The 26,203-nt window shown below is 52.7% G+C and overlaps 1 protein-coding gene across 6 annotated transcripts in view; it reads left to right on the top strand.

Moving 5' to 3' along the window:
• Positions 1 to 26,203, top strand: part of SEPTIN9 (septin 9) — a 143,721-nt gene that overhangs the window by 82,253 nt on the left and 35,265 nt on the right. For 5 of the 6 annotated variants that reach the window (XM_075111269.1, XM_075111272.1, XM_075111271.1 and 2 more), the window contains one exon: positions 837 to 1,496. In XM_075111269.1, coding sequence (XP_074967370.1) covers positions 837 to 1,496 — 660 coding nt within the window. Of the gene's footprint in view, positions 1 to 836; positions 1,497 to 23,249; positions 23,272 to 26,203 lie in introns of those variants that run through there. The other variant, XM_075111274.1, reaches the window with a different exon arrangement.

Consider the following 26,203-nt stretch of genomic DNA (forward strand, 5'->3'; position numbering starts at 1 on the left):
GGCAGAGCCGAGTGATGGGCGTCTGAGTGCTGTTCTGCTGTGTGGGGCTGACCTGTGTGCTGCTTTACTGCAGCTAAGACCATGGGGGCAGATCCTGCATGGTGCTGGGGCTCGATGAAGGCGGGACTCTGCTGCCTCTTCACGCATAAATTGGAACATTCAATCTGACGTTGCATCCATTTCTCTTTGCCTCCTGACTTTCCTGTTGGTAAAATGGGGATGACGGTGTTCAGATTTTAGGATGTCCCGAAGGCCTCCCAGTTGGCCCCTTTCTTGCACCAGGGTCTTGTGTCAGTATTTTGAGAGCTCTTCAGTCTTTGGCCCAGGTGATCTCTAGGATTGTTTTCAAGGATATGAGCCTTTGTGGCTGCCACCTTTGTTTTTATTGCTGCATTTATATGGATTTTATGCTCTCTTGGGATTGTTTTCGTGTTCCTGACTTGGATTTCTCTGGCAGTGCTCAGCGGAAAGCCTGTGTTATCTGCTCATCCTTCGGATACGAGAGGAAAAGGGAGGTGCTGGGAGTGGGTTGTTGGCTGCTGCCGAGTCCTGTGCTTGCTCTGCTCTGCCATGCCACAGTGGGGCCCTCTGCTCCCCTCTGAGCATGCACAGGGGTTGAATTTCCTGGCTCTGGTTCCAGTTTTGTTACTGGGTTTGTAACTTGTCTGAAGAGGCAGAGCCTGGCCCTTAGTCCTCACCTGCTTTAAATGGGACTATGAACCCTTAGGTGGAGGAGCAGGAGTGGGGTTACAAGCCTCAAGCAGTGTCTGTAAGCCTCTCTTGAGATGCTCAGGTGGATGGTAACTAAATTCTGAACTCCTTTTGATGTTTTTCAGCTCTGAAAAGATCTTTTGAGGTGGAGGAGGTAGATCAGTCTTCAAATTCTTCCACCCCACAAAGACGGACCCCGAACACCCTCCTCAGGTCCACTGTGTCCAGCTCCACACAGAAGTTTCAGGAACTTGGCACCAGGAATTTGGAGCCATCTGCCCGACATGCGGACCCCACAGGCCAAAGATCACCCAAGCCCTCTCTGAGGAGAGTGGAGCTCTCTGGACCCAAACTGCCCGAGCCAGTAGCCAGAAGAACAGAAATCTCCATTGACATCTCATCCAAGCAGGTGGAGAACTCCACCTCAGGGTTGTCAAGGTTTGGCCTCAAAAGAGCAGATGTGCTGGGGCACAAACCCCCAGAGCCTACTCCAAGGAGGACTGAGATCACCCTCGGCAAGCCCCAGGAGTTGGGTCTCCGGAGGGTAGAGGCGCCAGCATCAAAGATCCCTGAGATGCCCCAGCGGAGAGCTGAGACGGCTAATGCTCCTGTGCCTGACACAGCCACGAAGCGCGTGGAAATTCAGGTAGCAAAGGCTGCTGAGGTCCCAGCCCCACCGGCACGGCAAGTGGAGAGCTCGGAGCCTCCTCTGACCACCCAGCCTCCCCAGGCAGAGCCAAAGCTGCAGCCAGTGCTGATGGAGAGCCTGTCAAAGAGAGAAGAAGGTGAGTACAGCTCTGGGCAGCTGTTTGGGTGAGGCTCTGGCTGATACCTGCCTTTGTCCCTTGCTGTGGGCTCAGAGCCCACGTGGGGATGCAGTTTGTTGCGTGCTGCTCTTTCAGCTCTAGCGGTGATGCTTTTTCTGGCTGGTCTTGGATCTGTGCTCAGATGTGTCTACATACATGGCTGTTATCTGTGGGTTTATCCTGGCTGAAAGAGCTGTCAGTTTGAATAAAAGATGCTGTCAAGCCTAAAATGAAATAAAAAAGAAAACGTCAAAAGCCTGGGTGCTTGCAGAAGCTGACAGTGCTGTCAGCTTGGGCCCTGTGTGTGGACCCACCCACCTGTGCAGCATCTAGAAAAGCTTCTGAGGTGCTGGAGAGGCGGTTGGTTGTGGAAGCATTGTTGTGATGGCCTGTTGTTTAGTGTTGTTGCTTATGGTTGTGGGGCAGAAACTGCCTCTTCATTAGCAGGAGTCAGGGTTTTTTGGCCTTGGATCCAAAGTCTAATAAAATTGTGGACCAGAGCCACTGTTAAACTGGAGCCCTGGCTTGTATTAGCTCTATCTTGTTGTTGATTAAACCCGTATTAAAGCTACCTTCCCTCCCCTGCCAGACATCATTTATTATCCCTAATGTTTTGGAGATCTTTTTTGTTTTCCTCTTCTGGGCTGTTAATTATTTTTCCACTCCCCATCACCCACGAGCTCTCGCCTGTGAGGGATGCCGTGGTCAGTTGGAGGGTACCACGTCCCTACCCCAGCCTGTGCCTCTCCCTGGGGGTTGTGGGATGGCGTGCAGTAGCCAAGCCGGGACCTGGGAGGTCCATGCCTGGCCCCGCAGTTGGACCACGCACCTTTGTCTCACCCGTTGTTGGATGGTCCTCTGCTCCATCTCCTCTCCCTGGTCACAGGGCAGTAACGGGGTCTCTGGAGAGGCCAGGTTTTGGTGTGTGTGAACGGTCTAAAGTCAAATTGGGAGTCAGTGGTGGAGCTGATATTGAACCTGTAAGACTTGAGTGGGCTTCTCTCACTGTGCATGTGTATGGCTTAGGTGTGGCTTTTCTGAGCTGGGTTTTAAAGACTGGACAAACAGCTCCAGCAGGGAGCATGTTGGGCCAACTCTAGCTGGGCATGGCTGAGCTCTAAGGCCCAGCCCAGTGATGGGGTTCAGCCTGGGTCTCCATTACAGGCTCTCTGTCCCCAGCCACCATGTCTGTGGTGCCCAGGAGGCTCATTTTCTCCCATGGGTGGCTGCTCTGAGCTTCTTTCCAAGCTCTGAACTGCGGATGGTTGGGCACTTTAAGAGCATAAGGCCGTCTAAGCTGCTGAATCCCCCAGCTGCCTGGGGGGAAGAGGAAGGGCCCTCTGCATCAAAAAGGACTTCAGAAGCCTGGGACAGCTGCTGGGGATGAGTTTTACCAAAGAGTCCAGCTGTCTGGGGACCGCCTTGCAGAGCGAGCCAGCTCTTGGTACTGGTACAAAAGGGGCTTTCAGTCTAAATGCCTCCAAGAAGAGCAGGGAGAAAAAGTAGATGGGATAGGGAGGGCTCCATCTCCTTGTTCCTTCATGCCAGCATGAACGTAGAGCCCAGAGTCGCTGCCAGAGCCTGTGTACCTTTCCCAGTCATCTCCAGCCTCTTCCATCAACATGACTCAAGGTTGCCCCGGGCTGCTCTTGTGCAGGATGAGTTCAGGGTGCTCCTCCCTGGGATGCTGGGTGGTGGATGGCATCTCTCCTTGTCACCAGTGTAAGCACAGGGAGGATTTTTGGGAAGGTTGCGCAGGGACCCTCAGGGAGCCTTGTGGATGTTGCTGAAGCTTGCCAGCTCCACTGCAGCTCTGGTCCTACCACAACGCCCCAGGGGAAAACATTGGCTCATACCTGCAGCAGAGGTAACACACAGCGTGAAGTCTTGCTCCCTCTTGCTGCTCCCAGGGTTTGGGGCACCCAAGAGATGCTCCCACGGCACTGGATGCTCCTCGATCCTGTTGCTGGGTGGCTCTCCAGTGCAAACAGTTGAAGAGGGGGTGCAAACAGCTGCTTCCAGTTGCTCTCAGCCCTGAGCTGGGACGTGCCTTCCACCAGTTGCAAGGGCTCAGCGGCCTTCCCCTTAACCCTGTATCCCGCTGCCGGAGGTATGCAGGAGAGTGTGTTGTGCAGGAAGAGGCCGGTTGGAGAAGGGCAATCACAGAGAGCTCATCAGCTTGGAGCAAACCACAAAGAAAAGGAATAATTGAAGTGCTGAGCTTTGTTAGGATGGCACTGCTGGTGGTGTGGGCTGAGTGTGCTCTGGAGCCATGGTTCTCAAGGTGGGAGGAGGGCAGGGAGCTGTTCTTCGTGAGGCAGAAGAGCAAGAAATGTTCCTCCCCATTCCTCTTCTCCATGTCTGAGTCCTTCTCATGCTTTGTTGCACTCCCTGGGGAGCATTCGCTGCGCTGCTGTGTGTTTAACATTGAGTTGGGCCATTGGTGACAGGGAGACAAGACATGGGTGCGCATCACAGGTGCAGTGTACCACTGCACCAGCATCCTGGGCAAAGCTGGACTTCGTGTCCCCAAGGTGGCTGGTGCTCCTCAGCTGGGACAAGGAAATGTGATGGGATGACTGGGCAACGTGGACTGCTATAGTCAGAGTTGTCCAGAGAAATCTGAGCAGGGTTGTGCAGCAGGTGTAGGCAAGGAGATAGCATGCAAAGGGCAGAAAGAGGCACAAGCAATTAAAAATAAATATTAAAAAAAATGTGAAGGGAAGTGCTGTTTCTGAACCTGCAGCCCTGGGGGCTGCGGAAGTCTGTCTTCACTGTGTAGGACTTACAAATCTTAACATCCAAGTATGACTGCCTGTGGGTGGTGATGGCCTCTCCCCAGCTCCTGCCCTGGGCAGCAGTTTGCTCCTGGCCCTGGAGCGCTGGCCCAGGCTGGAGCTGGTGGCTGAGACTGTTCCCTCCTTGTGCCGTCTGAGCAGGGTGTGCAGTGCCCACACCAGTGTGGCCAGAGCTTGTTCCTTGCCGTGGTACCACGCTGTGACAGGAGGGGGCTGAGGCAGGTGGCTGTGCCCCCGGCTGCCCTCCCGCTGCCTTTGTGGGGCTGGGTGGGGTGGCTGGGTCCTGCTTCAGTGACCCTTGCTGGTGTTGCAGCCAGCGGGGTGCTGGCTTGGTCAGCCCCATTGCCTCCTGCTTCTGACCCTCTTCTTCCTCCCTAGCTTGCTCTGAAGCAGTGGCTTTGCTGGGACGTCTCCTGTGGCCCTGGGCAGGGTGGCAGCCCCACCTGCCTCCTTTCCACTGTGGCAGGCTAAGCATGGCTGCTCATGAGAGGGAAGGGGAATCGTGAGAGCAGCAATACTTCATCTGGAGACATCTGCCGGCCCTTCACAAAGGAGGGATCTTGAGGGCTCCTCCCAAGCTGGATGTGGGACAGGCCAGTCCTTGGGAAGAGCTGTATCAAGCCCGTCATGGCTAATACTGCTGTGTCCTCCTGCCTGAGCAAGTCCTTCCACTGGTGCTTTCCATCGCTGATGCTGGGCCTGTGTGGTTGAATGCCATGTTCTCCTGTCGTTCCTTGCAACCCGGTGGTGGTTGGATTCAGGGGCGAAGGCATCGTTGGTCCCAGAAAAGTTAATGTTTTCCACATTAGTTTAATACTCTGTCTGCTCCCCCCAAATCTGAACCTCTTTGTATTTGTGGTGAAGGCTCATTTCTGGCATCTCAGGTGACAGATGAGAAGTGATCCTGGATGAGAAGTGGAAGCTGGTTTGATCTGATGATCCTTTTTGTCTCTGCCACAAGCTGCTGTGGTCACGTTGCCTGGGGCCGCAGGGACAGCACGCTGCCAGCAAGGCATGCTCTCCACTGCGGCTCTGCTGCCTGCTCCTGCCATTGCCCCATTTTCCTGCTCTTGGCAACTGGTAGGGCCACAGTTCTTCTCCCCCGTGGTCCTTTCTTGCAAGGTTGCTCAGGAGCTTGGTTAGATAAATCAAGGCAGATATAATGAATAAGGAAGCTTCACCTAAGACAGGGACTTGACGTTCTGCAATATCCCATCCATCAGTGTGGATGAAGCATGTCTCTCTGCTGATCCATGGTGATGTGCAAAACAGTCTGAACCATCTCTGAGCTTCCAGCTTTTTGGAGTCTTTCTCCCATTGCTACCTGATGCCTTCCTTTGGGACAGCTATGCGGGGTGCCAGGCACCTCATAAAAACTAGCAAGGTCCCTACTTCTATTTTGCTGCAGAACAAGCAGGACGACGTCAGGATAGTGAAGCAATTAAACTTTTTCACTCTCTTTTTCTATCCTTGGACCCCTATGGAAAGCCTTTTCTTTAGAACTTGCTGTTTTAGAGATTCCTGCAGAGTTGAGCTAAAATTGAGGAAAAAAAAAAAAACCCAAACAACAAAGGGTGGGGGTGGGGGCAAGCTTTCAGATCCACAGATCTCCTTGTGAAGGCCGCATCTGAAAACTGGGGACGTATTGCTGTGTGCTGGGGAAGCTGTGGTGGAGGCTGCAGCCTGGTGCCCCCCCCAGCCAGCCTCAAGCCTGCATCCTGCCATGGACACCCAGGGATGGAGAAGTGAAGCCACTTGAGCTTTGGGGCGACTTTTCTTCTGTGCTGTCCTGCAAGGGTGACGCTGAGTGAGGGGCTGGGCTGTCTTGCTAGAGCTGGGGGTTTAGAGGGGTTTGGATGACTGTTAACGTTCCCTGCAATGAAGAGGCCAGGGCCAAGTGGAGACGGAGTGAGTAATCGTTTCCAGCTCCCTGAGCTGCACAGCAATTTAACTGTACAAAGAGATTAAAGCTGTAGGGAAACATTTCCTTAAAAGCAGCTGACACATTTGGGCTAGATTACGGGTAGTCTTTTGTTGTTGTTATTTTTAACAGGAAAATGTCTACAGCCTGAGATACCAAATGGAGGGGTTGAGTGAGAAACACAGAGTCCCAGTTTGTGAACTTAGGTACCAAAAATGAGATAATCTGGAAAAATTGAGACCTGCAGTGCTAGTGACTTGGGATGAAGGACTGGGAGCGTGTGGGGGGGGACAATCACATCCCATCATGGAGATGCTGCCTGATGTGGGACACCAAGTGCATGGCCTCCTGCCTGTGTGGGGTGGGCAGTGGTGGGGGCCGGGCATTTTCTGCTTTCCCCCTCCCTGTGTGCTCTCTGTCCCTGGCTGTGCAGGAAGCGGCCAGCGCACCTCAGTTCCTTTTGGAGCATATTTTGGGCACCGAGGATGTTGGAAGGAGGCAGGTGATGTACATGCAATGGTTCATCTGCTGCATATCTTTGCCCCCCAGGAACGCTGTTCCCAAACTCATCACATCGTGTTCAGCTCCGGTCATGTTGGCATTCACGTGTGCCCTTCTTTGTGTCTGCATGGGCGCAGCTTCTGTGGATGCCATCGTGGTCCCATGTGGGTGCTCCAGCCATGCAGGATACGCCCTGGGCAGCGAACCTGCCTGCCTCCAGTCTCCAGTGCAGGCAGCCAGACCAGGTGCAATCATAGAGAGAATTTGTTTCCCTTGTTGGAAGTCCCTGAGGGCCCATAGTAAAAGCACTGTGATCTCCCTAGTGGTGATTCATTACGCGAAGGAAGTTTCCCATAGGAAGTGTTATGGTTCCCATTTCCCTTCCCTGCCTTGCGTCCCTTGAGACCAGGAGAGGGTGAACCCATGGATGCTGAGCTGCAGACCCCTCCTGGCGCTAGGCTCAACAACGTGGCAGGTCTCTTCCGTTGCTAGGTTGGGTCTGCAGGATAGGTTGTGCATCAATGTCATCACTTCCTGAACCTTGCAGGAATCATCTAAAGCCGAATGTGTCTGTAGAGGTCAAAGCCTCCTGATCCAGGCAGGAGGTGGCCAACTCCACAGCACCTGGAGTGTTGGCTCTCTGCAGGCTCATGAGTCTGTGCTCGCTGTGTTTGGGTGTGAACCCTGTGCAGCTGCAGGGCCCTCGTGGCTCTGCACCTCCACGCATGCAAACTGGAGCAGCTGCTGCCTTCCAGGCAGCCCCTGAGCACAGAGGTGCCTTTGCTGCATTGGGAAGTGCAGGTGAGTACTCCTGCCTGCCCTTGGATTTGCGTATGTTTAAGTGACACTGGAAGGCGGTGGGGAATGCAGCCCTGGCTGAGGGCCGTGTGTACGAACCAGGCCCAAGAGCTGCTCTGTTTATCTTGCGGTATCTGCATGTCTGGAGCCCACGGTAGTTCTGCTGGGGAACGTGCTCCCCACCCATCAACTCCTTTGGCATCTTCAAGCTTTCTCACATTTAGGTTAATCATCCTACAGGCTGATAAGGCAAATAAAATCCATTATCTTGACCAAGATAAAACAAAGAGTTTGCTTTGATCTCCTGCAGTAAGGCCTGGCCACTCGTTTTGTGACTTCTCTGCTGTCTGCTGAGGGAGGGAAGCGATGGCAATGGTGATGAACCTTCTGTAGTTAAGAAATAATTTTCTTCTAAACTATTTCTAGACATCTGTCCCTGCCTGAGATGTTTCTGTTGGCCAGTAGTTGAAGCAACACCATAGGCTGGGTACGGTGCCAACTCTATGAACTGTGTAAGAGGACTTGAGGAACTGAATTGAGATTATAGGGAGATAATTTTGTTTTGAGAAGATCAAACATTGTTGTGAGCAAAAAAGATGACTTGACAGCAAGCCAGTTGTGTTCTTTACTCCTCCAGCAAACAAACAGGCACAGAGATGCTTTTGTATTGTCCAAGATGCTACGAAGAAGCTGAAGTAAATATGGCTATAAATGGAAGAAGCAGCTGGTCTTGGATTGCAGCCTGTGCTCAGACTTCTTTGGGCTCAATTTTTCGTACATCTGTTACAGGTTTTAAACGAGGGACTTGGGGAGAGGGCTGCTTTCCTTTGGGTTAGTTGAATCTGGCCCATTCGTTTTGTTGTTCTTCTGAATGGGTCTCTGCGTAGAAGTTCCCTGGATTTTTATAGGGTCATGCACATAAATATTTCAGTGTCTTGAATTGTTTCATTTTATCTTGGCATGAAGATAGTACTGGACATATTTAGAGACGAAGCTGGACCAAAGGGTCTGGTCCAAAACATCTTGCAAACAACAAAACTTTGCAGATGTTTATGCATTTATGAAAAGCAAATAATTTTAACAAGCCATTAAAGGTTGCTGTGCCAGCTTAGGAGCGACAGCATGGGGATTTTCAGTTTTTTCTGTGTGGAAGCGGTTGGTTTTTGCATAGCAAAGACAAGTTGTACAACAGGGGTGAAAATGATGGTCTAGCAGATATGAGCGTAACCTTAGATTTATGTTTTGTTTTTTCAATGTAAGGGACAGTGTCCAGGTTACATCTGAGTTGGGTGGTCTTACCAGCCCTGAGTGTTCTCTGAATTCTAGGTCTGCAGAGGCTGTCCATAGTGCAGCTCTAGTGTGGTCCCTGGCTGGTGTTTCTAAGGAGCTCAAAAATATTTAGTGGGAGCTGGGTACTTACCTCCTTCTGTCTCTCTGTGAATTCAACCTTTGTCCATCTATGAGCAGGGAATGCTCCCAATGGATCCCTTGCACATGGCTTTATCCGTACATACTGCATGGCGTTCACCCTGTCTCGCTTGAGATGTCTGCACTTGATTTTATCATGTGCATGTCTCCCTTAGGCTGGTGTGAATTGTGTCCTCAAAGGGTTTGGTTTTCTCTGCTGAATGTAAAGAGAGCCTATGCAATCAGTTCATCTGGAAGTGTCTCCATTCGGGTGAGACAATTTTTACCCTCCTATATTATTTCCAGAGTCAAAGAGATGGAAGTGAAAGTGATGTTGCAGCAGGACAGAACTGTGCAAGTCACTAATCCCTTGTTATCAGTAGTGTTTGACAGCCCCTCAGCAAACCTGGTCTTGTGTCAGGCTGTTCTGCAAACAGGTTGCTGTGGACAATCATTTATTTAAGTGCAGGGGTTAGAGTGTCTTTGATGCTTATTGATAGTACTTCAGCTTTTTATAATGGCTCTGTTCTTCTCCCCTCTCCTCCTCTCTTGCTGTGCATGGAGTGGGACAGACATTCCTTTCAACCCTCAAAGAAGAGCTCAGTTTGGGAAAATCTCAGGGAAGGATGATTAGATGGGAATCCAAAAGGGTATGGTGCCTAGGAGGAAAAGGCAGTGATAAAAGCTACCGATACATAAGCTTTCTTAGGAGCTTTCTCAGTTACAACTGTATGGTAACTCACAAGTCTTAAATTGTATTTTGTTGCTTTCAACTCCAGCATGCATGCACACATATTTCATGTGTGATGGGTAGATCTGGAGGGGTATCGCAGGTACTGCCCTATCCAGCTTCGGCTAGAGCCCTTGCCTGTGTTTGCTTCCCCTGCATGCTATTGCTCTGGATGGGAATTTTTGTTTACTCTGTTTTTTTATTTACTCTGATCTGGGAGGCTGTGCTGGTCTCTACTGATGCACCAAAGTGGTGGTGTCCTCTGAACCCTTCTCTGCAGTTCTGGTACATGGAAATAGAGGATGAGTCCCTGGTTACAGTCTCCGAAGCCACAAATGTGCAGGCTCCTGCTGTTATGCGTGTAGAGGTTGCTGTCCTCCATCGCATGCATAGTGTACTTAGGGTGTTCACTGGCAACTCACTCCCATCTGTAGTGGAAATAAATTCAGGGACTGAGTCAGGAAAGCACTGAGAAGACAACAGAAGGTTGGATGGCAAGTCAGGATCCTGCCTTTGCTGTTCACTTGCTAATTGTCCTCGGTGAATCCCTCTATCCACTTCAGTTCCTCTGTTTGTAACAAGGAGCTGGTGAACATGGCAAAATGCCACAGGTTCAGTCCTTGCATTGAGTCCTTTCTTCTTCGAGGTTCATCTGGTGATAAGGAAATTGCTGGCCCTGGTCACAGAGGCGCAGTGGGATCATGCAGGATGGGAGAAGCTGCTCTGCCCAGCTTACTGGAGGGGTCTACAAAGATAGAGATCTTCAGCCGTCCAGGAGGAGAGGGAAGGTATCAAATGGTTTCTGTATCAAAACCTTCTCCAGTCAACTGTGCTCTTCAGTCTGCTTTCTCCTGAATTTGAAAACCCTGTAGTCTGGAGTGGGGGGAAGGAAAGGATTTGGAAGGCAAAGTTTGGATGTGTGTGGGGCAGATGTGGGTGTGGATGCTGCCTCCTGATTTATGAGCATTGGAGACTGCTGACACTGAGGGAGGTGGAGCAGGCACTGGCGGAGTGTTTGGATGCTCTTTGTCTCGTGTCCTCTTCCCCTGCTTCCATCTTGTGCAGATAGGAAGGAGAATGGAGATTACCTTGGAGTTGTCCAGATTTGTCCTGGGAAAAGCAGATCTGAGCAGCTTTTCTGATAAAACATAATTGTTTAGACAAACTCTGGCTGAACTCGCTTCCTCCTGCAGCCCAATGCACAGATAAAGGGGGTGGAAGTGGGAGGCCAATTTCGCAGCCTGCTGAGGCCCTTCATGGGGTCACGCTGTCCCCAAGATTCCACGTCCACCCATTTTGGCGGCCTTGGAGAAGACGAGAGGATGCAATTGGGTGCTGTGGATGATGCCCAGGCTTTAGGTAGTTTGGCACTCTGAAACATGGAGGAGACCTTGATAATGCAGCACATCAGTGCTGGGAGCACTGGAGTTGTCCTGGAGGGCAGCATTAGATCCATCATGGTTCGTCTGCAGAGGATGGACCTTAGTTTTGTGTTGCTCTGTGGGATATGCATTTGCTCCAGCTGTGCTCTCCCCAAACCTGGTGGTCCTGGGCATAGGGTGGCTGGGCAGAGCCGTGTCCAAGAGGGGTTCCTGTTTGGACTGGAAGTGATGAGATAAGCAGGACTTGGGTAGGATGTGGCCACAGGAGAGGTGTTGTCATGCTCTGGCTCCTAGTGAGGCTCCAGGAGTTGTGTTGTGGAGTCAGGTGAAATCTGAGATCCTGCCATAATGCTCATGTTCCTCCCATCATTGCATGGGGAAATGGTCCTCCTTGCCCCACTTTGTGTAGTAAATGAAAGTTTATTTACAGCCTAGGAATGCATGCCCTGAGGTTGGGAGGTGAAGGGTTCCTCTGCCGCCCTGAAGGAGCTCTGGGGTTTCCTCTCTGCTTTGTGGCTTTTGTTCCTGGGCAGAAAAGTCTTGCAAAGGAGCAACTTTGTGGGTGGGAGCTCGGCAAAGCAGAGGCCTTTGCATGGGCCCTGGGGCTTGGCTTTGTTTCCCTGTAGCAAGGCCACATATCCACGCATGTCACCTGGAGAAGAAGAGCTGGGAGGAGATAACCAGTGCTCACATGTGACATGTGGGCTGGAGCAGTCAGGGACAGCAGCAGGTGATGGGCTGCCATCGGTCTGCCACCGCCCTTGGCCATCCTCATCCAGCATCTCACCAGAGCCCGTGTTTGCTTTGGACCCTGGGGGATTTGTTGTTTTTTGTTTTTTTTTTTTGTGTTGGGGCTGAAGCTAGTCCTGGTGTCACTAGCAGCAATGTACCCTGCTGTTCCTGCCCCAGGGCCCTCCATCACCATGTAGCACCTCCCTGCCATCCCCTCCATGGTGACGCCTGGGCACATCTCCGAAGCTCAGACAGTGCAGTAAAACCAGCTCCTTATTTAAGTCCCTGTTTGGTTAGAGAGGAAGTCAGTAAGGAGCATGGGTTATGACGGGGAGGAGCAGAAGACAAAGAAGCAAGAGGAGAGCCTGCCCCTGTTGCCCTCCCGGCCCCATGGCTCCTGGCCCGGTTCATGTTGCATCTCCTCTGTGAAGATCCCTAGGCTTGTGCTGCTGGCTATGTCTGTCCTTAGCTTCAGAGCAAGCAGAAAAGAGAGCGTTACCTCCCTCCTCTTCCTGGTTGCTCCTGCTCTGCACAGGCTCCGTCCAAAAGCCTTCAATCTCGGTCCCGTTCTGTCCGAAAACACCTGGGCAGTGCAGCTAGGGTCCTCCTCTCTGGAGAAGGGGCTTTTCAGGATGCTGCAAAGGGCTGGACCCTTCCTCTGCACGCGTGACCTCAGGCAGGGGGAGAAACGATGGAGCTGCTCCAGGACTGCTCCTTGCTGAGAGGGTGATGTGGGGATGGGACTGAGCTCTGCTGACCTGGCTCTGTGGGGTTTCCAGCTGTGCCCTGGCATGACCCAAAATTGCTCTGTGGAGCTTCAGGGAATGAGTATTTGGCCTCTCCTTTGCTCAGAGGAGCAGGAAGGGTCTCTCTGAGGTTATTTCAGCCCACTTGTGGGACAGACAGTCTATGGGATGGTTGTTTGAAGACTGAGCAAACTAAAGCCATCACTTGGGCTCCACTGAAAGACCAAAGCTGGGAAAGCCTCAAATCGTGGGCTGCAGAGACAAGGGGGGACATGGCTGTGGCTTTCTGCTGGGGAACAGTGCTGTGTCCCTTGGGAGGGTCACAGAGAACGTTGTTTTGAGTTTCTTCTTTTCCTTCTCATTTTTAGACATACAAAATTAATTTTTCTCTTTTATTGCCTGTGGCAATATTTATTTTACTGCTCTGTGGCAGTGGGGACTGGATAGGTTTCGCAAACTGAATTTTCCCTCGACAAGCCCCTCCTGATTTCGCATTTCCAGCTGCCAGGCTTGGTTTTAAAACAGCCTACACTGAGTCTGAAAATATTTGAAGGGCCGAGCAATGCGTTGCAGGAAATGGCTTAAGCTTCCTGCTCCCAAGATGGTGTGAGTGTTAAAACAGAACTGGAGAAATATTAGACATCCTACATCCGGCACGGCAGAGGAGAACAACCCTGGGGTGATGTGATGGAAAGCCTGTACCTGCCCTGCCCCGAACCACACAACCCCCTGCTGCTCCTGGCAGCTTCTGGCAGGATGAGGGCCCCTGCTGGTGCCCCTCCTGCCTCCCCCCCCCCCCCCATCTCCCCCGGACCCCCACAACCCCAACTTTGTAGGGGGAAAAATGGGCAAATCGTTTCCTGCTCCACTGGGCTTTGCTGTGTTTTGGTTTTGTGGGAAATATGTGGGGAGAGCTGGTCAAAGGTGGGGGGAAAATTGTCAGTGAATTTCCACCAGGAAATGAGAGTTGGGAAAGCACTGCTTTTGATGAAATATATGCTACCAGTTTACCTGCCATCTTCCAGCCCGAAGTGAAAGGCAAGGGTCTAAAATAGATGACCAGGATCTGAGTTGGTTCCATTTGTTTGGGGCTGGAGCGGGACCTTCCACATCTGTCTGTGGAAACCACGTTGAGTTATTGAGTTAATCAGAGGCAACTTAATTTTTCCATCCCGGATAACTTCCCTCTTCACGCTGGCTGAGCACCATCTACCTGGCCAGGCAGGGAATAGCAGCTGGCTGGCTGGCCGTGCAGGATGGAGATGCATAAGGGTGGAAAAGAAATGAGAGTCTGTGTGCAGGCAGCGTGGGGAAGGGCAGTAACTGAGGAGGGGAAGGCAGCATTTCTGTGGAGCAGGGTGGCCCACAGTGGAGCTTTCTGATGGGTGTTGCATCTTCAGATGTAATTCAGCTCACTGGGGATTACTGCCCCATTATGGAAAGCTTCTCCAAACCCCAGTTTGTTGGCTGGAACATGGAAAATTAGGTAATTTTATTCAAAATGTTATCAGTTGGCTAAAAAATACCTATGCCATGCAGCTGGGCGCCCGCAGTTGCAGTAGAGGAATGAGGTGGGAGCTGCAGGGCTGCAGGCAGAGCAAGTGGGGTATGGTTTGGAGCTTTTCTCTGCAGCACCTTGGGCTGGTCTGAGCTCACTCACACTGACTTCCTCCTGACAGTCACTAAGAATCACAAAATTGCTCATAATAGAAGAAAAATGAGACCTCTTATGCCCATGCTGGGAGTTGAGCCACTTTGGGAGGCGTTGTTCCAGCTCCAGGAGGAGAAGCAGAGCGTGTGGGTGCCCTCTCAGGCAGGTTTACCATGAATGGAGCATTATGCTGTACTCTGAACATCCTCCTCCCTGTCTTTCTTTCTTGACCCCTTTTCCTGCACCATTTCATGTGGGGTAGTGGGAGCCCTGGCCACTCTGCAGGAGCGAGGATCAGGAGGGGGAAGTACCATCCTCAGCAGGCAACTCTGCGCCTGGGGATGTTGGTAATGCAGATTGCCGATGCTCACCTTTCACCACGGCACATAACCCTACTAAACCCTGATCGGCACAGCCCTTGGGGCTAGAGATTTGGCTAGGCATGCACCCTGTTTGTTTTCGCAGTTTTTTCTATGGGAGGTGCTTTTCCCCGGGAAGGCTTTGGCCAGCAAACTTGGGGGAGGGGATGATGAGGCTGATTTAAACGCCAAAAGTAGTTACAGCTGGCTGAAAGCTGTGTATGCAGCCCTGTAATACATCAGTGGTGCCCACTGCTCTTGCGCAACATGCTGAGGCTGGTTAAACCTTGGGGGAATGTGAGCCAGCCCTGGTCCCAGCATGGCTTTGTGCAGGCAGGGCTGTGGGCAGCAGGAGTGGAGGGGTGGGCTGGGTGGGTGTTATTTGCCTTGGAGCCATCCACGTTGGCCTACGTGGCTGCAATGTTGTGCAGGGACCAGGAAGGTGGTCACACAGAATGGGGAGATGAAAAGGCTTTGCTGTCCCAAATGGTGCTGGGTCAAAGCCTGCTGCTGCCCTGCTCATCACATCCTGCAGCAAAACCTTGCGGATGGAGTTGGTGAAGCAGTTACCCACGCAGCATCCCCAGGTCCATGGGGCTCCGGGTGCCCTGGGGAAGGGTGAATGGGGGCGAGTTCACTGAAAAAGGAAACATCCTTCCACAGAAGTGTCCTGGAGCCCTTCAGGCGATTCAGCGTCACTGGCTTCTGCTGAGCAGCTGTGGTGAAAATGTGGGTCTGCAGGAAGGAGCAAATGCTGCTGTGTAAATCATTGTGTGGTTGATTTATTTTTCTTCTTCTTGTTGGCTGACTCCTGGGGTCCCCCTCCCAGCTGTTCCCTCCATGTGACTACAGGCCAGTCCGTTCATCCGCAAGACAAGCCCTCCTTCCCACGGCTCCTGCAGAGGGATGTGGAGCCCTGGGGCTGCAGCAGTGGGAGAGGCACGGAAGGATTTGGAAACTGCTCATTGAAAGGCTCTGCGCAGGGCAGAGGGCAGTGCTCCTCTCACTGGACCACAGGTCTGTAGGGAGACCAAAGCTGATCACTCAGCTTGTCTTAAATCTGAAATGAATGGGCAATTTGGGGCCCAAGGAGGGAGTTTTAGCAAGTCTCTGTGAGGCCCTGTGATCCTGCCTTGCCCAGACATTGTGAGCAGGATGGGATGGGGAGAGCAGGGACATCCATCCTGCACTGGGCAGTGTGGGACTGTGCTGGACCTGCCCATGGCCTCTAAGGGCTAAACCCAGTACCCAGCCTTTGCCCTTGAAATTGTTAGAGACCAAGAGAGCTTGGCCTGGCCAAGCTGTCAGAAGGTGGTGTTCCTCGGTTCTTAAACACAAAACCTGTGAGATGAGAAGAAACAGATATTTTTATGCCTTGTCTTTGCATTCCTGTTTCTTGTGCCTTAGGCTTTACCTGTTTCCTGGTCCTGGCAACCTGGGAGGCTGTTGAAGTGGTTATTTTAAGGATGCTTTCCAGAAGCCCTGGGGTCCGCGTGCTGGGGTTCTAAGAAGAGGTTAGTGGGATGTGGCTCCTGGTCCCTGTTCACCAGTGCACAGGGCAAAGGAGGGTGCTGAGCTGTGGGGTTTTTGGCTCTTCTAGTAGACACAGCAATACCTGGTGCATAACCTCTCTCTCACTCACAGGGACTCCTTGCTGGAGCTGAGGTGCTTCATGCATTGAATGGGTGGAGGTCTTGTCAGCAAATGAGTTACCACGGCCATAAAAGACCATAAAAGCATTGTGGTGGGTTCTTATTCCAACTCTTCTCTATAACGGGGTTGTTTCCTAACATTCCCTCCCCTTGCATGATGGAGCTGATTTATAATGGGAGTCAGAGGAGTCTGAGTTGTCCAGAGTCCTGGCAGGATTTGGTTTTCTCTGGGCAGAAGGCTTCCCCTTGATGAGATTGTGGGCACAGCTGGTTTTCCCACTGCTCTTTGGCTAAAAAATAAGCTTACTCTCTAGCCCTTGCCAAACTCTGGATCCGGAGTCTGTTCTTGGAGCCTTGAGTGATGCTTTTCCTTCAGAATCAAAAATGTGACTGATGGTTGGAGCCCCAAGAGTGCTCTCAGTACTGCTGGGATGTGGGGGACAGTGGGGAGACCTGGGCCCCCAGGGACACACTGCAGGCAGCAGCACTCTGCTCTTGGCTATGAGAGAGCATCAGAAATGACAGCTGTATCCTGCAGAATCGAAAACCTCAAACCTAATGGGGCCTGTGACCTTTAAGAAGCTGCGAGCATCGCAGAGTGAAGCCACTGCCTTATCTGCACATCACAGCCACACTGCTGCCTGGGGAGGAGGGCAGCTCTGAGTGGTGCTTGGGTTGCTGCAGGCTCTTCTGGTTTCATGGAGTGATGGGGGTTTGGGAACCTGGCCTGGTGTGTGGTGCCCAGTGCATCAGGGACAGGGACACACGTTGATGTGGGTTGGTGGGTGCTGCATCCCCTCCTCAGTTACTTGTGGGGGACCCTGTGGGACTTGCAGTCTGGAGCATCCCCTAGCTATGTTCTCCAGTCCTTGTAGGAAATGGAGGCAAGGCTGGGGGGGACCCTTGGTGTCCTGCAGGTTTGTGTCCAGGGAAGCTGCTCTGAATACATCCCATGAAAGGATCTTCTTCCACTGGACCAGAAAGCATGATCTGCTGTTACATGTTAGGTCTGTGGCTGCTGTGAAGCTGGGGATTAGGTATAACAGAGCCAAACAGGTACAAATGAACCCCAAAATCAAAACGTGAGCCAGGCATGCACGGTAGGTCTGACAAAATGTTTCTTTTATTCACACCTAAAGCCAAGCTCTGCTTTCTGAGAGGCAACTGTACCTGCAGCAGCTCCTGTGATGGTTCCTGATGATCCATTGAGAGCTTATTCAGTAGCAGCTACCGATTTGGGTGGCCCACCTCTCCCAACAGATGTAACCATCTGCCTTCCTGGCCTCCATCATGGGTACCGTGCTCAGTGCTGAGCACTGGGCAAGGTCTGTGTATATCTAATGCTGCGTAGGGTGATGAGTGGTGATGGTGAGATATGGGTGCAGGCGCTGGCCGCTCCATTCCCCACTCAGCTCCAAACTCCTGGTGTGATCGTGGTGCAGGTCAGCCCGTAAATGTCTCTCAAATATTGGTGCTTCTATATATATACACAGAAATCCCTCAGGGGGAATTACAGCCACCAAAATTGGAATTAGGTCCTTAAATACCTTTTAGGGTGTATGTCTTGGCTCTTCTGTGTCTCTGAACACAGTACTGCCCCATCACCCTGATGCTGGAAGAGCATCAAAACTGAAGACATGCCCTGTCATGGGGAATAGGATGAGGGGAGTAGCTGGGGTGAGGGAGGAAGGGACTGGATGCCTTGCTGGGGGCCTGGGAGCTCCAGTGGAGTTGTGTGGCATTATTAGTCTTTAGAGAGCCTCAGGGCCTGCCTTGGTGTTGGGGTGGTGCTGAAGGAAGGTGCCCAGCATGAGCGTTTTGGACCTGGGGTAAAAGCTTGTATTGCATGTCCGACACCATCAGTGGCTGCACCCAAAACCCAGCTGTCCTTCAGTAGAGCTTGGCTTGCCACAGCTTGCCCAAGTCCTCCTGCAGTCAGAAGCACGCAGGGGCACATCCCCTTGCTGTGGGCAGGGGCAGAAACACCAGAGCCTTTTCCAGGAGAGGACCATACCTTTCTCCAACAGCTCGTGCACAGGTAGTGGGCCATCACATGCTTGTTTCTCTGGCCTGCTGCTTTTTAACGCCTCTAGGTATAAAATGAGGGAGTTGGAAATATTAATGTGGCTTTTTTTATGTTGTGATGGAGCCTATCTCAGGCAGACCTCATGTTATAGCTTAGCACGGACAACTTGGTAGCTGATTAGCTGTAGGCATCTTCTGTAGTCAGTAGGAAGAGAGGTGTTTCTCCACACAGCAGGTTCAGACATCCCTGATCCAGCTCTACCACCCCACCTTTTCTCCCCCCCCGCAATTAGGCAGCTTGAATCCATCCCACCCCTCTTCCAAACTCCTCCTTGGGCTGCAGGATGTCCTGTGAGATTACTGAGCCCTTGAATGAGGGGCTTTCTTAGCTTGGCAGAGGCTGAACAGATCCCAGAAGACTTCCATGCTGGGAGAAGAGCCCATTGCCAAGTCGTAGGAGGAATTCCCACGTTCCCGTTCCTTCCCGCTGGCTGCCAAATGCTCGCCCAATCTGCAAAAGCTGATGTGTTTGGTTGAATTTAACCTTTGCTCAAAGTAGTGAGTAACAAGGTCTCTTACTTTTTGTTTCTGGGTGTAAATTCACAATTCAGCAATGGTTTTTGTATGCATGACATGATTCTGCTGTGGGAAAAGCTGGAGAAGAGACAGAGAGAAACTTCACTTGGGTGAGGTCCTTTATAGCAGGGACTTTCCGGGAGCCTGCAGAGAGCTTACCCTTCCTTCCTACTCTAAAGAAACCCCCAAACCAGGCTTTTGGCGTCAGCCAGACCTTACTGTTTCAGCAGAAACAAAAAGGCAGCCCCATGGGATGTGGGATTTCTCACATCTGTGGTCGCTGCAGGTCCTGCCTGGACACACGGGCACGCACACACTCCCGTGCTTCCCCTGCCAGCAGCAAGTGTGTCCAACTCCAGCAGTGGGGAGCGATGGAGTTTCAGGGAGGGGAAATGCTCTTTTTTGTTGCTTCTTTTCACGCCTATGGCTGAAGGCACAGTTAGCACTATTTTTTTTTCCTGCACTGGACCCTCTTTTTATTCTCTAGTTTTTCTTCTGTGATATGAGCCCTGGTGTCACTGGTGCTAGCAGTTGCCACCAGTCGTGTAGTCAGCAGCACCCAGCGCTGTCAAAGTGGTGTGTGAACCACAGCTGGGCCACCTCTGTGTAATTAAGTATGGCGATGCCCTGGTTTGGGGAGACTGAGAATGATCCAAACTTCATCTCCAAGCTCCCAGACCGGGCAAAGAAGAAAAGAGAAAACCAGCAGATCCTGGAACTGCCTGGCTTCATATTCTGAGGATGTCAGCCATGGCCCACTTGTAGGACCAGCAGGAAGCGTGCAGAGAAGAGAGGTCACTGGAATCCTGTGGTGAGATTTCTGTGCCTCTTGTAGTTATGCCATGCTGAAGATGCCCCAGCAAATTCCCTCCTGATTTGGACCTCAGTATTTGCTGGTTCAGCCTGTCTGTGCTCACAGAGCCACGGTCACTGGGTATGAAGCTGCAGAGGACTTGGCTACAAATACTGCTCCGTGACCGCTTGGCACAGCGAGGTGCTCGCCCTCCTCAAGCAAGTGTCGAGTCGCATCAAGCTGGAGATGGTCAGGCCACCAGTCTCAGCTCTGCTTGCTGTGAGCAGATGCACCCTGTCACCTTGCGCCCAGCAAAGGGCCAGGAGAAGTTGGCCTGATGGAGGTCAGCTGTACGGCAGGGCGGTGTGTGGCCTTCAAAAGGTTGGAATGACCCTGTCTCCAACACGATAGGATTTGGTTCTAATTAAACAGCCGCCCATGTACGTGACCCCTGGATGCTCCTCCCAGCGGGCAGCCAAGAGGGGTGGGGAGAAGGTGCTGATGGAGTGAGGTGCTTGGTTAGAGGGGTTTGCTTTGGAGTGGGTTTGCAGTGGGACCCTGGGGAAGCAGTATGGAGAGGTCAAACCTAATGGTTGTTTGCTGTTCCTGTACCAGCAATTCCCTCCTAGAGCTGAAGCTCTGGGGGAGCAGCAGAGGCAGGGGCAAAACTGAAGTCTTTTTTGCTCTGAACACATGGAAATCAGAGGCTTGTGGCCCACTGAAGAACAGGATTTGGAGTAATTGCCCCCTGAATGACAAACTGTTGATTATAAGAAGTGTACCCCATGGCACTGCAACCAACCCCAGGGTTATGAGCAGTGCCATAACCCCATGGGCTTTTTTCTTTTTTTTTCTTTTTTTTTTTCCTTTTTTCATATCTGTGTAAATCTCTGCTCTCCCATTAGTGCCTGCCCTCAGCACTCCCTGAAAATTGCCCAAAAATTCCATCTTGGTGCAATTTAGGATACGCTCCAGCCTGCCTCGAGAACATCTGGTATCTGTGCATAGGGTGATATTAATCACAGCATGAACACGGCCAAGTGTTAAATGGCAGAGCCCTCCCACCTCCCCCCTGCAAATGAAGGTTGTTTCAGTGTTCCAGCAGTAAAATTAACCTAGAAGCCTGGACAGGCGGTGATCTGGCAGGAACAACTGCTGTGTGGGATGAAGGGATGAAGAACGTTCTTAAATGGGCCAAGAAAGCATGTGGTCCTATGAGTTTTTTTAAATCCCTGCGGTGTTTGAAGCTATTTTCTAGTCTTCCCTGTCTTCTGAATCCACGGCTGTTACTGCTGCGTCTGCAACTGTTCCCTCTCCCTCGGAATTTTGTGCTGAGGCTGTTGTTTTGGGTGTAAATGCTTCTCCCTGTTTCCGGGAAGGTAAACACCCCTCCCTTGCCCTGCTTTGCTGTAGAGATATCAAAGTACTTTGCAAAGGGGGAGAGGAGTTGTTTCTGTTTTGTAGATGGAGGAACCAAGTTGCCAAGGCTGCTGAGAAATGTATGTGAATATACTTGCTCAGAGGGTGCATGTGTTTTTGCTCCAGGACACTTAGTGGCTTCCTTTAATACTGGGCAACAAGCAGACAGGACTGGCACAGGGAATATTTTTATTCCCCTTTCTTTGGGTGACCACACGCCAGACAGCGGGCAAGCACCCATCGGCGCCATGCTATTCACGTTGCCCCCAAAGGAAAGCGTGGCTCAGGTTTGCCCCAAGTTCCCCAGCTTGTGGCTGAGTTTTTTAAAAAAGAAAAAGAAAAAAAAACAACCCAACTATGTCTCGAGTGCAGTTGGTGCCTTAACCACCAAGGCTGCTGTACTTTCAAGGGAAGCAGCCCCAGCACTGCTGCATGGGAGGGGTGGGGTGTGGGGGAATAACTGTTGTGTGGTGCCTTTGATGTTGGAGGCTTTTACCAGCATTACCCGGGGAGAAACTTGAGTGCTTTTTATGTCTGGGTGAGGGAGGCAGAGAGCCAGGAGGGGTTTGCTTTGTGAGACCTTTATGAAGAGAACTGAGCAAAACTTCTCAAAAGTTGTGGAGAGGCTCTCTGGGGAGGCAACTGAAATAGGTGCTGAACCAACCTTGGCTCTTGCAGACGCCAGGCAGTGTGCGCTGTCCTCCTCCTTGTAACCCTTGGCTGTGTAAGTCTCCCTGCCTGAGCTCTCCCCAGCCTTGGGGAATAAAAAGCCAAGGTAAAGGCTGTGCTGGTGTTTCCACAGCTGCGCCAGAAGGAAGTCGTGGAGCAGGCAAGCTGGATCCCTGGCCATGTGATGAGTGCAAGGGAGATTGAAGGGTAAGGAGGGGAAAAGTAGAGCAGTGGCTCAGCAAGGGGAAAATACCAGGGGCATGATGCAGGCATTCGGTGCAGGGGAACGCTTTGTCAGGGCCTGTGCTAAGGGAGGGCCAGAGTCGAGTGTGCTGGCCGCTCAGGTTTGCCGTGGGATGGGGATGTGCTGGGCCGTGTCTCAGTGCCTGGGTGAAGCACGCAGGGAGTGGGCAAGGGGAGTCACAGCAGCTGGTGCTAGGTCCTGGGGGTGAAACCGGGCGGCAGCAACCCTGATAGGATCCAGGTGATGGGGGCTCCCTGGGCTGTCAGATCCCAGTGGGCTGGGACCCTGCTGCAGGCAGGCTGCCCTCGCCCAGCTCCCACAGTGAAAAGGGACCCTGGTTGCTGGCAATGCCAGGCAAGGGTGAGAGTACTGCCTGCGGAAGGGTCCATACCGGATTTGGGAGCCCTGCCCTGGCCAGAGGGGCCAGGGGTGGTTGTCTGCATCTGTGCAGCAGTGGGAAGGGGCTGCTGCAGCCTTGCCTGCCCGGCAAACGCTTGGTTGCTATCAGCTTTGCTGGCTGCATTGGCGATGCTCTTGCATTACTTCCTCTGGGAAAACACATTTCTGTAGCATCCTGGGGAGCGTATCTGGTGACGTAAGAGAGGGCTAACAGCCCATGGTTGTCTCTCCTCAGTTTCTGCTCTGGAAGTTGGTTGTGAACTGATAGGGAAGGAACCTCCGGTGTTAGATGGCCCCTTGTCCTGGTGAGCACTGGGGGAAACCCATCTCTGGAGCATCCTTGTGAGCGCTGGTGGGTGGTGCCAGGGCACCAGGCCAACGAGGCGGTGGGGAAATCCTCCTCTCCCCAGCCCTTTTCTGTAGTTCTCAGTGCCCATGTGGGAAGTGCTCCCCAAAAGTAGACTCCTGCTCTCTCCTTCTCTCACCCATCCTGCCCCAGCATACGTGCAGCAACCCCCAAACCTGAGCTGCAGCCTGTGCCCAGGATGTGTGTCCCCGCCTGTTCAGGGAGACTCGCTGTGGGATGTGCTAGAGGCACCCAGAACCCTGGGGACCCCCATCCCCCCCGAAAAAAGGCAGGGGGATGAGGGCGCCCAGCTGCCTGCTAGCGGAGGTCAGATCCCTTCCAAGGGGCGCGATGTTCTGGCTCTTGCCGCCGGGACCCCCGGCCCCGCAGCGGGATGCGGGGGGTGGGCTTGCCGGCCACTCGCTGTCCCCAGTAGCGCCGCAAGTGTCCACGCGTGGGACAGCAACGAGGAGCAGGACTCGCCTCCCCCCCGCCCTGAGAGCGTTTCCCCTGGCTTTTCTCTTTAATTGGCTCTTTTGAACCAGCCCCGTCCAACCCCCTCCCTGCCTCCGGCCCCGGCCCCGCGCGGGAGCTGCGGCCGCCCGGGTGAGTGCGGGGGCTCCGGGCCGGGGCTGGGGGGTTCCCGCGGGGGCGCAGGGGCCGGTCCCGCAGGCAGCGGGGCCGCAGTGCGCTCCCAGCCCCGCGGCGGGCAGGGGCTGGGGCTCCGGGGAAGGCGGGCGCTCCGCGGGGCCGGGGGCGGCAACCGGGTCACGCCGCGCTGCCGTCTCGCGTGGGCGTGCTGAGTGCGGACACCGCGGTCCCGCCCGCAGTTCTGTTCCGTGCTGTGTCGCAGCATGGTAGCTGTGGGAAGCTTGGGGGGTGTTTTTTCTTCCCTTTCTAATTAAAAAAAAACATTTAATGGTGCCTCATTCTTCTCTCGCCAGTCATGAGGGCTGTTTGCACAGTCATTGCGGAGGATTGGAAACATGCATGTTTAAGTGACGTGGTGGGAACCCCCTGGGCTTGCTAAGTGCACGGTTTTTCAGTCTGGCAGAGGCAGGGTGCTGAGCGCGGGCAGCCAAGGCCGTGTGCGGTGTGTGCCCGCAGGAATCGTGCCTTTCCCCTTGTACCCCGACGACCCGCTGTCACCCGGCACCTTTACACCCCTCGGAGGCAGCTGGGGGGTTTCTGCTCCTGCCTGTGCTGTGACCCGCTGGTCCTACCCGCAGGCGGCCCCTGCGTGGCAGAGGCTTCGTGCCAGAGAATTTCAGACCAGGGTTTTTCTATCCATCCCTGGAACAACCACGCTTCATTCAGGGAAATGCATCCGGGATGGATCTGGGCGGACGTATTCGGGGCCGAGACTATCTCTGGTTCTACGAGGGCAGATCAGGGCTGGGGGAGCAGCTGGGCTCCAATGAGGCCAATACTGCTGCCCCGTGCCGTGGCTTTCAGCATATACTGGGCTGTTTATATAGGGTTTCTCGGGGATTTTATAGTTTAGGATTAGAGGGCACTGTAGGGTGTTGTCTGCCCTTCCATAAATTGCAGGTCCCTCCATCTTGCCCCCAAACCCCTCTTTGGATCTATGGGCATCTAGCCCTCCATGAGCTGAGCAGCCGTGTGCCCTACACAGCCCACTGGGATTGCTCCCACTGCTCTCAGGTGAACTTGCATGAATGCATGGACCAGAGGAACATGGGAACATTCTACTATAGTGCCAGGCAAGTTTTGGGTTAAATATCTCTTGTGTTAAGCAAGTTGCTTAATTTTATTGAATTGCTGCTGCCACAGATGGTGGGGGCTGCACATGGAGCAGACAGGTGGCGCAACTCTAGGGTGCGTAGAGATTTTACGCTGCTGTTGGAGATGCACTGGCTGAGGGTCCTGGGTTCCCTGTTGCTAAGAGCCGTTGGTTGGTTTGACCGAAATCCCCCACTAGATAGGTGGGTCTGGGCCGCATGATGGGAGATTTGCATGGGCAGGCAACGCTCTGTTGAGCTTTGGTTTTGAGATGAGTGGTGGTTTAGGCACCACCCTGTTAAAAAAAAAAGGCAAGAATTAGAATTACATGTGAACCCTTAAGTGCCATTGTCCCATCCAGGTGTGATTCCAGATTGTAGGGTACAACATCCAGGAGTACAGTTATCCAGGGTGTGTGCTCTGCTTAAAGCCCTGCTGTAAGGGCATCCTGAGTGCAGGTATGGACATGCTGAGATAGAAGAAATATGTTTGGAGCACATGGAGGACTGCAATAGCCCTGGGAGCTGTGACCCTTTCCATGCTTTTGTAGTTGCAGTCCGTGATTTTCCACGTTGAGAGCAAAATACCTGTGTGGCTGTGGGACTTGTGGGTGGCTTGGTGGTGGTGCATTGAATGTGGTTGACCTTGTAGCTGTTAAGCCTGTATATTCTCACTAGTATATGCTAGCAATAGCTCCAAGTATGCAGATGTGCCAGGGTCTAATGGCTTGGTAGCTAATAACCTGGCAGCGGCGGTTCCTGGATGCCTCTCCGTGGGGAATCCAGACTTCCCTCTCCAAGCACAGTGGAATTTTTATAGCATGTGATTTTAAATGCTGTGATTTCCGTATGGCTGTGACACTACATCCAGCCCTGTCGAAGCTATGCCGGGGCTGGGCAAAACCCACGCTGGAGATGTTGTTGATCCTTGAGTAACATTTCTGAGCTTTGCTCCAGTACGTAGGAAAGGCTGGGCTGGGAAAGGGAAGGACAGCTCACCTAGGGTTGCACCTGCTGGCTACTGTGACTTTATGTCCGAATACAACTATGCTTCATTTCATTTATCTCTAAAATTTGGTAGGCACTTTGTGGAGAAGCACATGGTAAAGCTAGCTCATTCATTAAAAAATAGTAACAAAAACTAGACTGAAAGAATTAACCTTGCAAATACAGCTCAGTGGCATCCTAGGAGTACATGTCCAAAAATCCTGTGGGGGAGCTGGCACATGGCATTTCAAGGTAACAGGAGGGCCTGGGAAGGAGCAGTGGCAGAGTGTCCAGGCTGACAAACCCCATTTGCTGCAGGGGCATAGCTGTCGGGGTCGCACTGTAACGCAGGAAAGGATGCAGCACCATGGGATGTGTGCCCGGGTGTCAGCTGCGAGATGAAGGCAAAAGTGGTTTGTCTGCATCCGTAGTGGGTGTGAACACCGTCTGCTTCCCAGCAGCATCCCTGGCTTTGTTCCCTGGATCCCTGTCCTTTTGGGGAAGAGGCACGGCTCTGCCGTTACCACCCTGAAGCTCTCCAGCTCATGCTGGCTCACGTTCATCATCCTGAGATGTGGTCCCCAAAATGCCAGGCAGTGTCAGGATGCTTGCAGGTTCCTCCCCATGTGCCCTCATTGCCATCAGCGATCGCTATGGTGGGGTGCAGCTGAGCATCACCCGGTGGGAATTCGGCAGGGGTGCTTTCTCCAGTCCCTGATAAATCATATGAGAACCGATGCTGAGGTGTGGCTGCTCTGGGGGTGCTTTGGGGCCATCAGACCTTGCCAGGATAAGATACCTGCGTACCC

This window comes from Phalacrocorax aristotelis, chromosome 16, assembly GCF_949628215.1.
Source record: "Phalacrocorax aristotelis chromosome 16, bGulAri2.1, whole genome shotgun sequence".
Taxonomy (NCBI): domain Eukaryota; kingdom Metazoa; phylum Chordata; class Aves; order Suliformes; family Phalacrocoracidae; genus Phalacrocorax; species Phalacrocorax aristotelis.